Source organism: Aptenodytes patagonicus, chromosome 18 (assembly GCF_965638725.1).
Source record: "Aptenodytes patagonicus chromosome 18, bAptPat1.pri.cur, whole genome shotgun sequence".
NCBI classification, from domain to species: domain Eukaryota; kingdom Metazoa; phylum Chordata; class Aves; order Sphenisciformes; family Spheniscidae; genus Aptenodytes; species Aptenodytes patagonicus.
Window position 1 is genome coordinate 8,660,449 of NC_134966.1, and position 14,245 is coordinate 8,674,693.

At 43.9% G+C, this 14,245-nt stretch overlaps 1 protein-coding gene across 1 annotated transcript; it reads right to left on the reverse strand.

Annotated features, from left to right (window-relative positions):
- Positions 1-97: 97 nt before the first annotated feature.
- SURF4 (surfeit 4) lies at positions 98-14,200 on the reverse strand. The gene is made up of 6 exons (XM_076355838.1): positions 14,061-14,200; positions 6,308-6,494; positions 5,080-5,156; positions 4,410-4,453; positions 3,229-3,415; positions 98-2,997 (listed from the first exon to the last, which is right to left on the reverse strand). Exons 1-6 carry the CDS (start codon positions 14,106-14,108, stop codon positions 2,731-2,733), a joined length of 810 nt encoding a protein of 269 aa, XP_076211953.1. The 5' UTR covers positions 14,109-14,200; the 3' UTR covers positions 98-2,730.
- Between the last annotated feature and the right edge of the window lie 45 nt (positions 14,201-14,245).

The window sequence follows — 14,245 nt, forward strand, 5'->3', positions numbered from 1 at the left end:
GATGGTTTTCAGTAGGTGGGAGAGAAAGCACGCAAGACCACTAACCAGCATTTCCAGGTAGCCCAGCTGTGGAGCGTCACCAGTCACACACGCCAAGTGGATACAAAGATGCCATTGTTTTATTTTGATTGTTTCCAAAAATCAAAACATTTTCAAACACAACTAAGGTACAAAATACAGCATAAAATGAGAATTTATACTTATTTCTTTTTCCACATAGAAAGCAAAAATATATTCAGAATGAATTCCAGAACACTTTGCAGAGCCAATTGATAGCTGACATCCTGCTTGTGAGAGCTTCTCAGCCATGGGGAGAGGTCACCGTATTTTTGGGAGATGCATGAATACAGCAGTGTATGTAGGAAACCAGAATCTTCTGCATCAGGACTCACAGTTAGTAAGTCTGCATATTGTGCTGCCTAGAAATATCGTATAATGCCCTCCACCTAACTGTGCCCCTCTAGTACTGAACTATTTCTGCTGCAAGGGACAGTATCGGTTCCCTTTCTGGGGTCTTTTGTTAGAAAGGGGACTTGATTTTCAGAGGAAACTGGTCAATATTTCAGACTAGTCCATTATCCAGCTCCTTAGACAGGACACAAAGAAGTTGAGAAAGCCAACTTAAAGGGCTACTTACAGGAGTTGTTTCTATCATTCCATTTATAAATACTATGAACAACAACAGCAGTTAAGATATCCGAGAATGGCTGTCTCGATGTAGTCTAAAACCCTTCTAGGACCTGCAGTGAAATTGAGCAAAAGCATCCTGTGCTGCGTATCCGTAACTGAAAGGACCAGTTTGTTTTGCTACAAAGAGACAGGCACAGCAAACACTTGAGGTGAAAACCTCTCTTGCCAAACCTGTTCAAAAAGAAAGCCTTCTATGTGACCTGAACTTAAATGCTGGCTTCCCCTCCCATCTACCCCCACATACCAATTCGTTTCCTTCAGCAGCAGCACATCTTGCTATTACATAGGCTTTTTTCCCCCCCTTAAGATGATGAAATCACTGGTTTAACATTCCACAGTGCTCTTCTATTTGTCATCAGCTCTTTCAGCCCAGTTTTCTCTCCTAAAACGCAACCATTAAGCTGAACCGTCCAGGTTAGCGTCCTTACCAGGAGACCCTGGTAAATAGCTCCTGCTGGAGGTGTTCAGCTGAATTACTCCTTGAACACACAGTTGAGCAGCTTTCTCAAGGGAGACAACAGTGCAAGGAATCAACGTAACATTAGCAAGTTGGTAGGGCTCATGCTTTCTAGAGTTCTTTCATGATCTAGTGAAACAGGTTCACCTAGCTGACTAGCAGAGGACAAAACGCCTCCTCTGGGCAGCACTAAGCATGTTCATGGCACAGAGGTTGTGGCACTGAGAGGTGAAAACAGGGCCTTCCCCTCTCCTCACCATTACGCTGAGGAGTTCCTCTCTGAACATGCAAGTTACATCCCTGGCTGCTTATTCACTGCACAGGCTTTGCGCTTGCCTTCTTCAGCTGTAACTGTTCACAGACAGAGTTGAGAACTGGGGCTATGGCGGCACACAGCCGACTTCCATGTCTCCTCCCTACACATCTCGGGTGTGGTGTGAGACAGCAGACAGAAGGGGCTGTACTCGAGAGTTCAGCTGACTTGTTCCGTCAACTGGGACTTTTACAGCCGAGAGACTGACAGAAGTGACTCTAAGAAGCAAAGACTGCAGATTAGAAGATTGACTGCTCTCATCTTGCATGTACTGAGCGCAGGGAAAAGGGTTTCTGTAATTCTGAAGACATTTTCACCAATAACCTGCAATTCAGATATGAATTTGGGGCGTATATGGATGGAAGCTGGTTAATAGCAGAAAGGAGCTTTTATTGCGGAACCTGCAGCACAACTTGACTCCCTTCTGGGGAATTCAGGAGGGGCAACTTTGGGGAAAGAATGCTGAATAAATGCTGAATAGAGTTCTTTTGGCACAGAATTTTAACAGAATCTAACATTCTGTCTCTTCAGAATCTCCCCCCCTTCCTTCTTGAAATCTAATTAGCCATACAGGATTCCTGATTAGCAACACAGGATTCTCCCTTGTTCCCCTCAAGAGCAGAACTGGGACGTGTTAGAAAACCCTCTCCCTTTTCTTAACCTAGAGGGGGGTACAACTACTTTCAGGGTTTTCTTTTTGCCTTCTATTTGGGGGCAGGAAAGACCTCCTCCCCTCTTGTTAAACAAAATGGAATTACAGGCCTCTGAGCAGCAAAATAAGTGATTTTTTTTTTTGTTAATGCTGCTTTCCACCTTGATAAGCAATGCTATAACCAGCAATGGAACTCCTTGTGCACGAGACAGTTTTGATGAGGGTGAGAAAGGGGATCCACTTTTTTAGTTATAGCTAGAACCCAACAGCACACTGAATGATACAGCTGTATCTGCTCACAGTACTTCAAATTTTAAAGTATTGCTGACATTAAAGACAGCAACTGTTCTACTGCAACTCACTGAAGCATCAGCAAAATGCAGGTTCCTTGGGTTAGTTCCAAATCTAGGAAGTTAGAATAAGCCTAGGCAACATTCCTTGAAGAAACAGGATTTTATCTATTATATTACTGGTGCCACTGTAAATCAAATTCAAAACATCTGTGCCTTTAATAGGAAGGGGGCATGTATGTGTAAAATGCTGGCAGTTTTTGTTGAATCCATAGAGAATCAGTTCTGGACTTAATATGTTATGTCCCAAAAAGCGTTGCTATTCCTGTTACCACTCTTTTTTCTTCTCATCCATGGAGACTCCACCAGGGCCCAGTGCAACCACGAGGAGGAGCCCTCCAATTACAGACATGGTCTGGAAGAAATCGTATTTGAGGAAGTCGTGCATGGGCTTGTAGGCTGGGACGGTCCAGAAGGCATTGAAGTAGATGTTGATGCCAAACAGCCAGATGACTAGAGTCAAGGCAGCCAGCTTAGTCTTGAAGCCAATTGCCACCAAGATAATCAGGGCTGTGCCCACAATGTTCTGCAGAACCTGCAAGGAAAAAAACCACAAGCTTACATATGGTTCTCAAATAGATACACAAACATCAGAACAGAGCACGGATAAGTTCAGCAGAACAGCTTGTCATAATGACTTTTCTAAATATTAATTCTACTAAAAAATAGACTTAAGTGATAAGCATTGAGTAGGTCCTGCAGGCAATCTGGGAGTTGGTACTATACTCTAATTCCTTAACTCATACTTTTATACTCAGATACTTACAGAAAAGAAGTTCATATCAAAATGTAGCAGTGTCATGAACATGAGGACCAGCAGCACACGCCCCCCCAGCTGCATGTACTGCTTAGGAGAGCTTTCCCGCATGGTAGGGACGCCAGCAAACATGCTCTTCCCCTCTGAGCGCGACTCAGCCAAAAGCAGCAGCAAGCCTCCCCCAAGGGCAAGGTTCCTACAGAAAGATAGAAATGAGGGGGGGGGGGAAGCAGTTTATTACAGTTCACACTGATCTACAGATTTAAAAATCTTATCTGACAAATTCAGCTCAGTAAGAATCTGCACGCTAGTGAGGAGTGACCTACTCTGCACCTTGCAATGCACATCTGCATTAGACTTCACAGCTGAAACAGCAGCATTGTACACAACAATGATTTACATAAGCCTGTGTAGACACATACAGCCTGCCGGAGAAGTCCAGCACCCACAGCTCAGGCACAGTTGCTTAGCATCTGTTACGGCATGAATTTAGTTGTGTTGAAGTTATTCTGTACCTCAGGTTTAGCTGTATATGCCAAAGTAGTTCAGAGGTTGCTTTGAGAAAACAGAACAGCAGTACTGCTAAGAAGTTACACATTTACAGGGTTGTAGTAAGCCCAGAGTATAGCTCCTGTCCTGCCCCCTGCCCTCCCCTCAGAGGAGAGGGGTGAAAAGGTAACAGGCAGCCATCACTCAGGCTTTGACAAGAAAGCTCATGTTTAAGAACCCTGTCTTCTACTTAGAGAATGTGTTAGAGATTTGAAGTCCCAGAAACCACTCTAATATCTACATGCTTCGGTTTTCTTGGAAAATGGCTTCAGTCATGCATAAGCACAGTTGCTATTTCAGCCATTTAGGAAATAATAGCAGCTCACTGATCCAGTCTAGACAGTTGTTTGTGAGCTCTCAGCAAGGAGGTTAGTAGCAGAAGCACTTAGAACCTAGTGGGTCAGGATTAGTCTTTCCTTTCTACAGCACTGAGCCTGCTGTCTATGGTTTTAAAAAAAAAAAAAAACAAACCATACAGTCTGTGTTAAGTGCCGTCATTTCTTGTTTAATGTAAATGCATCATTTATAAAAATCTTTCTAGTAAATGCTATGTACAAAGATCATTTCCTCTATCGGAGAGTGGCAGTGACAGACAACAGTTTTCATTCTGTTTTGATAAAAACTTTAAGAAGTAGACGTACCTCATCAAGAACTTTAGGTCCCATAGAATGCTGTATGCAATAGTCTAAGCAAAGAAGAAAACAGGTTAAAACACCATATAAATTACACTGAAGTTCTGAATTTACGTTATCATCATCTCAAGCCTGTACTATCCACAGCAGAAGTCAATTAGAAGTATGTCATACTGAAAGAAACAAGGTAGGTTACATCAATGTGATCCAATGAGTCAGTGTAAAACAGGGAATAGAAGCCAGAATCTGACTTGTGCTTTAGCCCCCACAGAAATTCATCAGTTTTGAACAGGAAGAATGCTACTAGCTAGGATCCTTTGTGATGGGGACAGTCCTTTATAAAAGCTGTGTGCTGAAGGCCAAAGCAACCGCAAGTTCCACATTTGGCACGTTACTGCCATACAGGTAAACGGCAAGTTACTTTTCCTAAATTGGTCAAGGTCAAGTATTGAATCAACATCTCTAGCTGACTAACTGCAGTTACAGCCAAGGATCTATTGGGCACGTCAGAAGAACAGAAGCAGCAAAATAGTTCAATGCCATTGAGGACTGGCACTAGGCCAGGGTGGGGAAAAATTCCAGGGTTGCGAGTTGTATTTAAATATGTTGGTAGTATTGGGGCTAAGACAGAAGATTTGAAAGATATAGTTTAGAAGGGCTGAAGACTTAAGCCTCCTACCTGTAATGCTATAATTCCAAACAGTCCAAAGCAGGCGTATTGCACAAAGTTCCTACTCAGCACCAGGATACAGCCGCCTGAGTTGGGGAAATTGAACACAGTTATGCTTCTGGCTTGCACAGGAAAAAGATGCTGCAGGAATGCTAACTTGTTTTGAACTGAGCAGACTGATTTCTTTCAACTGTGCCACGGAGAACATCAGGCAGGAAATTTTAATGGCACAAATCAGTTTGAGAACCAAGAAGTTTTACTGCATTTTAAAATATTTTATAATTCCAGAAGTATTTTATTTTACAAAGAGTAAGCACATGCTGAATGTAGTCCCCAACACACAGCACTGTACAGCAGCTATCACTGTTAAAGCATTAAAAGAAGTTACAGAAACTCAGCTCATCATGGATTTTTTTTTTTTTTTAATGCAATAACTGTTAGGGTAAACGTGCTGCACTCCTTTTCCTTGAAAGCTTTTGTTTTATATCCTTCCTCAGGTCTTCTGTCACAAAGCACTGACAGCCTTTGCCACTTTGACATGAGGACTGGTAACTACATTAAATTAAGCTGACTCTCTACACAAAAATACAAGGGTAAAAAAAACCCCAGACACAAGACAAGAAATGGCAGAGCAATCAAGAACAGTAGATCAGGGACATAACACAAACAGAAAAGAATTTTACTTCTCTCCATTTCTGATACCCTAAGTCCACCTAGCACACATAGAGAAGCTCTGCTTCTGGGATTATTTTGATTCCTGGGCTTTGGAAGTCTGACACAAGCACCTCTCTCAGGCTTAAGAGTACCAACCGCAGGATAAGACTTTGCCATTGAGATTAATGCCCATAAAACCAGCAGGCTGAGAAAGTCTTAACACTGCCCTGTTTAAGAAAGTATGAATATTTCATTTAGAGAATTCAGGGGGTGTGGTACGTGTTTATAGATGCATGTACAGAATTGAAAACAGATTGTCCTAATGGATTCTTGGTATCTCTGACTCAGAGGTAGCGTGTCACAAGAAATTCTCTAAGACTGCCTCCAAGAAAGGCTGAAGCAGGTCAATTAAGAGACCTTTTCATTCAGCCCATGCAGTACTATCAGTTCTAAGCTGTCAATGGCTATTAAGAAATCAGTGAGGCATCCCGTGCTTACATGATTCACCGTGCTTACATGAACCAAGGTGGCAGACACACTAGAGTGCTCTGGCATCCACCTTAACAGCCTTAGAGCCACTTACTCAGCTGTCCGAAGAGATTTATGAACACAAAGATGGAGGCCAGGAAATAGCCACAGTTCCATGTGCCATCAATGTAATCCCTCTGTTCACTCCACTGGAACCACATGCGGATGCCATCCTCCAGGAAGGTGCTGATCAGGCACAGCCGGGCCACGTGAGGGAGGTACTGCTTCGTCACTCTCAGGAACTGCAGGGGCAGACAGCATCGTTAGCAGGGAAGGAAGGCAAGGTGATACTCCAGGCATAACAGATCCATGCACTCTGCAGACTCTGAGGTCAGCAGTTCTCACGCACACAGGGTCATCAACATCTAGAGAGAACCACATACTTGGGACTTGGATTTAAGGAAATTCTTCTCCACTCCAGTTTGAGAACACTTGGCAGCAGTGAGGGAAACCTCTTGTCGTGCTCCACCCAAAGAGCATTTTGGACAAGGACTTGGAGAAAAGCAGAATCCAGCAGCACCTTTCTATGTAAGAAGAACTGTGTTTTGATGGAGCTCTTACTAGATGAAGGCTGACCTTGGTTTTAGTTTGTCTATCTCAGGGTTTCATGTTACAGCTCAACTATCAGATAGCCAGGAGCTGAAAGGGCAATCCTATTCCCACCCACATGCTCAGGCACTCAACACCCTGTAACAAACTGATTCAGGGAGTCAGGCTGACAGAAGACTAATTCTGTACAAATTAAAAAACAGTAATAAGCTTTCTGCCAAGCTAGTTCCCTCTAACAGCTCAGAAAAGCAATAGTGCAAAGCGTGTGTTCTTCTGTAGCAGCAGCCATTAGATCAGCATAGCCGTTGCATGAAATTGCACCCTCTATCCTCTGTGCAAGTATGCACAGTTTCTACTTCCATTAAAAAGTGTCCTCTGCAGAAAGAAAATAGGTATTTATATGTACACAATTCAGTGTGGTAGTTAAAAGGAAATATCATCGTGCAACAGATGCTGAGCCTTAGTTCTTAGGAATGCAAGATGTATCTGGTCCCACATACCCCTTCATCCTGCAAACTCGCTGGTTAGTTTGCCCTACAATTACAACAATTATAAAGGAAAAAAATACAGAATTGCCAAACAGGGCCTAGACTAGCATGCTCAACAGGACTGAGGCACATGGGAAAGCTTACTGCCTCTGGATTATGACAAGTGCTTAACTGTCACCCAGTTTCCTAAACAGCACTGGTTATTACTTAATGTCCACTAGGATTTGCATTGTCACTCTGAATGCAAGCTAGCACCTGGCTGGCCCACTTCATGCACAGGTTCAGCTTAGCCAGATCACTAGGAGGACACATTTGGAGTCAGTGTATGCTGCTGTTTGAGTAAGTGCAATCTAGTAAGAAACAAATGGAATTTTAATCTAAAACTAACTACAAGATTATCCAGCAGGTTTCTACCTTCAGATGACAGGAGCAGTTTGGGCAGGTTGACGCTTGTGAAAGTAAATGCCCGTGCCACAAGCGTTCGTGCAGAACTGCCAGACTCCGCAGAGATCCCTGCGTTAGAACTAGGAGGAGGAGCCATTTAACAAAACCCCATTATCCCACACAAAGTTCGATGTGTTGTAAGGCACATTGATTCATACAGTTTATGCAATATTAGAATACTTCAAGCATGAAAAGGGGTGGGGGAACCCACATGTGTATAGGTGTCTTCCAGACAGCATTGAACTATATTATAAAAAATGGACAGAAAAGGCACACAAACCTTTTCTTTTGTAATTCAGTATTTACATTGACTTCAGGTTAGACAATATAGCTGATTGGTTTCTTTCTGGGCAGAATCTTTTTTTAAATTTCTGGCAGCATTGCATGCTTTCAGTATGTATGGGAGTGTGGAGAAAGGAGACCAAAGCCATTCCTTAAAGTTTATTCTTGCCACAGTAATTAGTAAATACTAAAGACTGTTCCAAATCATATGCAAGTGACAAGCCTTGCTTACTGTGTAACTGAAGATTATCACAAGAAAAAAAATCCAAACATGCTTAATAGTTAATTAAACAGTTAATATCAGAACAAACTACAGTAGTTGTACCGCATGCATCCAGAGTCTAAGGGTCAAGATTCAAGTTAATCGAGTGCATTTTAAGTGCAGCTGTACTCTGACTCAGGGCTACCACTTCAGGCTTTTTTAAGCCATGTCAACAGTTGGGTGAATGAGTCAGAAGAAAATTTGTGATCTTTGTCACTGAATGAGACACACATCTTGGTTTACAGCTTTCTTCTCTCCCAGATTTCACTGTGCCTTTGGGCAAACTTGCTGAGGATATATACTAAGGATAAAGTTGTCTTGGAAATAGTACAAAACCAAAAGTGGTTTGTAAAGTAAGTCTGCCTTGTCAAGACGCAGAACAGGCAGCTTTGGTCTAGAAGGAAATGAAAGAGGACAAGTGCTGAGCATCTGTAGGAAAAGGAAAAAACCACTGCTGTGGAAAGGCTGAAAAAAGAAGCAAACGTTAGAGAGGATATCTGCCTCCAGGCCTCATCTTTGTTGTTTTGAAGTGGGTCACATCAGCTGATCTCATCTTCCCCTTCCCTGAAACCAAACAGCTGCCAACAGTCCAGGTGAAGGAGCCAAGAAGGCATTTAACATTTACCTGTTCTCGTGGCATATAGAGGGAATTTAACGCTATCTATTAAACATGAGTGTGCACATCCAATCAGCTTAAGACAAGTCAGAAAGACTGAAGCCTAAGGCAGCTGCAGCGCTAAGCAACTTTACGACACACATCATCTTCGGACATCCGTAACTCATGTAACTGCATTTACTTAGCTATGCACAAGTTGAAACCCCTGTACACAGCCAACTTAAAGTAAAAAAGCTTCAGAAAGACTGTATGAACAAAAATCCAAGCCAAAAGAACAACTAACCATGGAGATCCAAAGAGAAAGGACAAAAACAGCTACATGATAACCACAAGCAGCAAACATAACAGACATCAAGTGATTTTATGATTAGAAGATTCAAGTATAAATCACCTAAGTAATTTACCTAAGGACAGAGTAACTTACAAGAAACGGGAGATCTCTAGAAGTGGGACTGAACTAATAGTACCAGACACCCTGGTTTTGTCCCTACACATCACTAGCAACATGTGGCTCAAACGCTGCACCCTCAGACCACTTCCTACTTCCTTTATGATTCACACAAATAAGAGCAGCACATATGGGAAACTCGGTAGCTGCAGTTAATAAACATATCCAACTAAGACATGGGACTTGAAACATGCACTCCACTAGGCACAATACATGCAAGCCAAACCAAAATTGTCGAGGTTGATGGAGGTGGCAGTGTTAAACTCATGACATCAAGTAATTGGATGGCTTATTCTGCTATGGGCTTTGCATCAACTGTTCTTAGCACATACTGCCTCCTCGCAAGAGGCAAAACATCTTGAGAAAAGACAACAAAATGCTAAAGTAAAACTATTTTAAAGAAGAACAGCTGGTTCTGTGTTGGCAGCCAAGTCACCACCATACACCAGAGGGGCTTTGTGTTGCCACTTCCTGCTCTAACAGGATTAGAAAGGCAAAGACAGATTTAAATGCTGCTCTTAGTTTAACCAGCAAAGCTGCGCAAGAGGATCCAGGGATCCTTAAATCAAATCTCTGCTCAAAACCATTTTTCCAAAAGGAGGCTTGAAATATTCACACCCATAAAGAGGCCTGCCCAAAGAGAAGTAATAAAGTGATTCTGTTTTGACTCTTACCATGCTTTCTGAACTATATCTCACCTCCAACAGTCTCAAATTTGTTACAAATCCAGCCCATTTTGTTAAAAGCGTATGTACCATAGCATAATTACAGGTATTAAGACCGATACACAGCCAGGACTTGGGAATTTTTGCTGTTACCTAGGTATATTCTGTCCAAACAGAGAAGCCTTTCCTGTGTGTGTACATGTGTGTGTTTCTGGATCAGGGTGATGAACAGCAGCCTGCTAATCTACACAGAAAGCCCTCTTGTGGGCTGCACAGCATTATTAGTCTAGAGCTTCTGATAAAGGCATATTCCCAATATCTAGCTTGTATTCATTTAAGGAATTGCTTTGCTTTGTTCTGCGGGGACAGAGACCTCTAGCAGCCTGGGACACCAGAGACCTTTTCTGGAATAGGATGCTCAATCCTCCGGCAGAGAGAAAAATCACTTCCTTCCACCAACCTGTATATATCCACTTCAGGAGATCCCACCTAATAATTGTAAGGACAGTAACACCCATCACATTGGGCTAATCAATGTCTACAAGTTATTTGTGAAAACTGGGAAGAGGCTTTCCCCACTTATTTCAAAAGGCAAAAAGAGAGCTCTGACCCACTAGAACATTGCCAACAGCCTTAGTCAGGTTTTTAATTGCAGGAAAATTTCTCATGACATCGCTTTTCTCTCCTAAAGCATGTTTTATCCCAATTCCCTTTTCCAAAAGGCTATTTATTAATCAAATCTTTAAAAGGGGATTTATTAGTCATGTATTGCATTTTGCTATCTCTCTTCATGGGAAGATTCTTTCCCAGCCTAACCAGAATAGGCTATTTGGCTTATAACGATAAAGGATCAGTGCACTGACATGACTACGTTACTGAGAGAGTTTCCAAATTCAGTTTTTTAATATAAAACACAAAAACGTTCAGACTAACAATGAAATGTTTTCTTCTCGCTTCTGTTTTCTGCAAAATAGGATATAGAGATGTTAGAATTAGCTGAACAACGTGCATCAGCATTATGTTGGAAAATAAAATAAAACCCTCAGAGGCTGGTTCTCCCTTAGAGTCCTTTCACTGCAGTACAATGACTCAATAGTCTCCTTGCATTTTTGTCCATAATTTTCTTCAGAACAGCAGAAATACCAGGCACCCACATTCCTAAAGATTATTACAGACACCAGAAAAGTTGCTTGAGATCTGCTCCCTCTTACGGCGATTACAGAGGAGAAACAGCCAGTTCTATAACCCTAAACAATCAGTACAAGCCCCAGATACAGCTATTTTCAGTACGATAACATCAGCAGTACATGGTGACTGCAATGAAGGGCTTAGCATGTAGTATTTTAACAAGAATCACTAAAAAAAAAAAGGGGCTTAACTTCCGAGTATGTAAATTATTTAATTAATAGCATTGGGCTGGTGTTATGGGGCTTAAAAACAAACCAACCCACAAAGCCTGTAGCCGGGCATCGTTCTGAACCAAGATCCCGACTTCCTCGCACTGTGTGTATCACCTAGATTTTAAGAACCCTTAATAGCTTTTCCCACCCTCCCCGATATCTAATACATTGCCTTCTCTGAAATCAACAGGACCACCCCCCAACACCCACCAAGTAGCTGTCTCCTCTGCTGCAGTCCTTGGAAACTGCTAACAGCTCAGAGCAGAACAGCTTGCCAGCCGTACTGTGCACCTGCAGGCTACAAACTCATGCTATAGCCAAGGTAAACTAACGGCTAGTTCTCATCACAAGCGATCCCACCACCGGCATTGGTGCTCACTTGACCTAAACAATGAGATAATTGGAACCAACAGGAAAATCAACTCAATTTTTTTTCCTGCCAGTTCAGCTCTCCAGTCCAGTGACAGAAAAGTGCTAGTGAGAAAGGAGAGGGGAACGTAGCCTTGGGAGAAGTAGGACAACCCCTTTCACTGATAGCTAGCTGTCAGGCAAGCTTAGCTGCCTTGTAAGACCATGCCTTCAGCGCACTAGTTCACCTCTGGATTAAGAGCCACTTGTTACTATTGAGTATCTTGGCATCTAAGGCATAATTTGCTAATTCAAAGGGAAATTACAGTATTTGAGAAGAGTTAAGCTGTAGTGTTTGAATTTAAGGAACAGATTATTCTTGCTTTTGTAAGAGACATTCAAGACTTACTGATAAGCCATGGAAGTAACTGTAACGTTTTCCCACATGGCTTTTATGCTACAGAAATTAAGACTCGTGAGGTCTTGAGCACTAGTACAGGGAGTGGAGAAAGCAAGGTTATCAATGAGAATGCATTCAGCTCCCAGAACAGCCATTGTCCAGCTTCACTAACTCCGCCTCCACAAAGGGGAGTTTCAACATAATTTCAGTCCAAATGTTCCAAGTATTTTTTTTAATCCAAGATGAACTAACAGTTTCCGTAATGCCAAGCGTTAACCTCAAAGGTTACTGTTTAGTAAACCTCTCCACTCCTACACTGGTGTGATACTGAGTTTTAGCAGCATACACAGTACTGAAAGTATCTGATTGAGCTACGAGGCAGCTATTTGGAGGCAGAATTATCAAAGTAGTTAGTTACTTGGAAAGCCATAAAAATTGTTTTGCAATCTGATGGGTAAGTGTATGCAAACACTCCAAATTCTGCAGCTAAAGGAAAGACTCATCTTTAAACAGAACGTGGCCAAGCACAAATAAAGTTGTGCCATTTAAAACTCATTTCAGGAGGAATCAAACTGCATTTTAGCCGGACAAAAGAGCTTTCAGTAGTATGAAAAAAGGGGTGTTAAAGACATCTAGAAATAGTCACACAGGAATAAATAGAGAGGTGTTATAAAAAGGTCAGGACAAGTGGTGTACATTTTGGCAAGTAATTTGAACACTATAGTGATAGTTTACTTTCTCCTCTAAAAGGAGTGAGAGGGCAAGGTAAACAAAGGATGACGAAGATGATCCAGACACCCCTTAAACTGAATGCTCCATACACCGTAAGAAGCTGTGTCTCTAAAACGAGTCTTCCATCTGTGGGTGGGGAGAAAGTGCAGAACAGGTTTTCCCAGTGAAACTCAATTAAAGACATGGAGGCAGCACAGCCCCCTCAGAGCTGTGACGTGTTATCGCGCACCACACAACTCACCCTGCTTCAATAGTCAGTTGTAGAACCAGGCAGAATCAGATTTTCCAGAGAGCTTGCTAAATATTAGATGCTGCCTCTTATTTTGAATTAGATGAATCACCGTGACAGTGAAGATCTTTCTAACACCATCACCAGCAGATCAACTGCTTACACTCAAAATATTCCCGCTCTCACATACAATAAGAGATCACAAACTTCTATTTAACAGAGAAGTCTGTAAGGGCCTCCACTGAAATAAATGTAAAAAAGATTACAAGACAACATCAGCTTGTTTGCTTTCCTTTTACCCCAATTCTAAGCACGGTACTAGGGCGCTGGCAAGCCTCTTCCAGTTTGGGTTTCCAGGTATCGGTCAGGGTTTAGATTTTTGCCTTCCTGTCACCACCACCTCACCCCGGTTTCCCACACCCCTTTATGCCCTATTTGCCAGCCCGGACAGCTCGCAAGAAGAGGAGAGCAGCTCGGCCTCCTGCTCTCCTTCCATTTACTCACTCCCAGGGCGAAGCCCAGTTCTCAAGGAGAGCTCGTCTGCTTCGTTGCACAAGCGGCCCGAGAGCAGCCGCAGAGCTCGCACGAGGGCAGGGGGCAGCCGCTCCCACAGGGACCCGGCCGCTGGGCCTGCGCCGGCCGCCCCTACTCCGGCGAGGAGCCGGGTCCCCAGGCTCCCCTCGGAGGCGGCGCGGCCGAGGACGCCCACAACCCCGCCGGAGGGGCAGGCCCCGAGGCGGCGACCCCGCGCCGGGCCGCCGCCATCGCGGCCTGCCCTAGCGCGGCCCAGCTGGGCCCCTCAGGGCGGTGGCCTAACCCCCCTCCTCCTCAGCGCGGGGCCCGCCGAGACGCCCCCCTCGCAGCCGGCCCCAGCGCCCGAAGAAGCGGCCCAGCGCACAAAGGCGGCCCGGCCGGAGGGAGGAAGGAAGGCGGGCGGGCACCCACCTGGTCTGCGAAGTCCTCGGCGGTGCTCATGATGTCGTTCTGGCCCATGGCGGCGGGAGGGGTGAGGGGGTGGGGGTGCTGCCGGCTGCTGCGCGCCTGGGGCCCGGCCTCACTCTCACAGACAGCCGCAGGAAGGGCGGGCGGGCGGGAGGGAGCGCCGGGCCGGGCCGGGCCGCGCCGCCGCT

Excerpts from the sequence above, each read along its gene's own strand:
- SURF4 (XM_076355838.1), bottom strand. The coding sequence starts at position 14,108 with ATGGGCCAGAACGACATCATGAGCACCGCCGAGGACTTCGCAGACCAG. Across the intron at positions 6,495-14,060 it reads CCGAGGACTTCGCAGACCAG|TTCCTGAGAGTGACGAAGCA; the intron begins GTGGGTGCCCGC and ends CTGCCCCTGCAG. Across the intron at positions 4,454-5,079 it reads TTGGAATTATAGCATTACAG|ACTATTGCATACAGCATTCT; the intron begins GTAGGAGGCTTA and ends TTCTTTGCTTAG.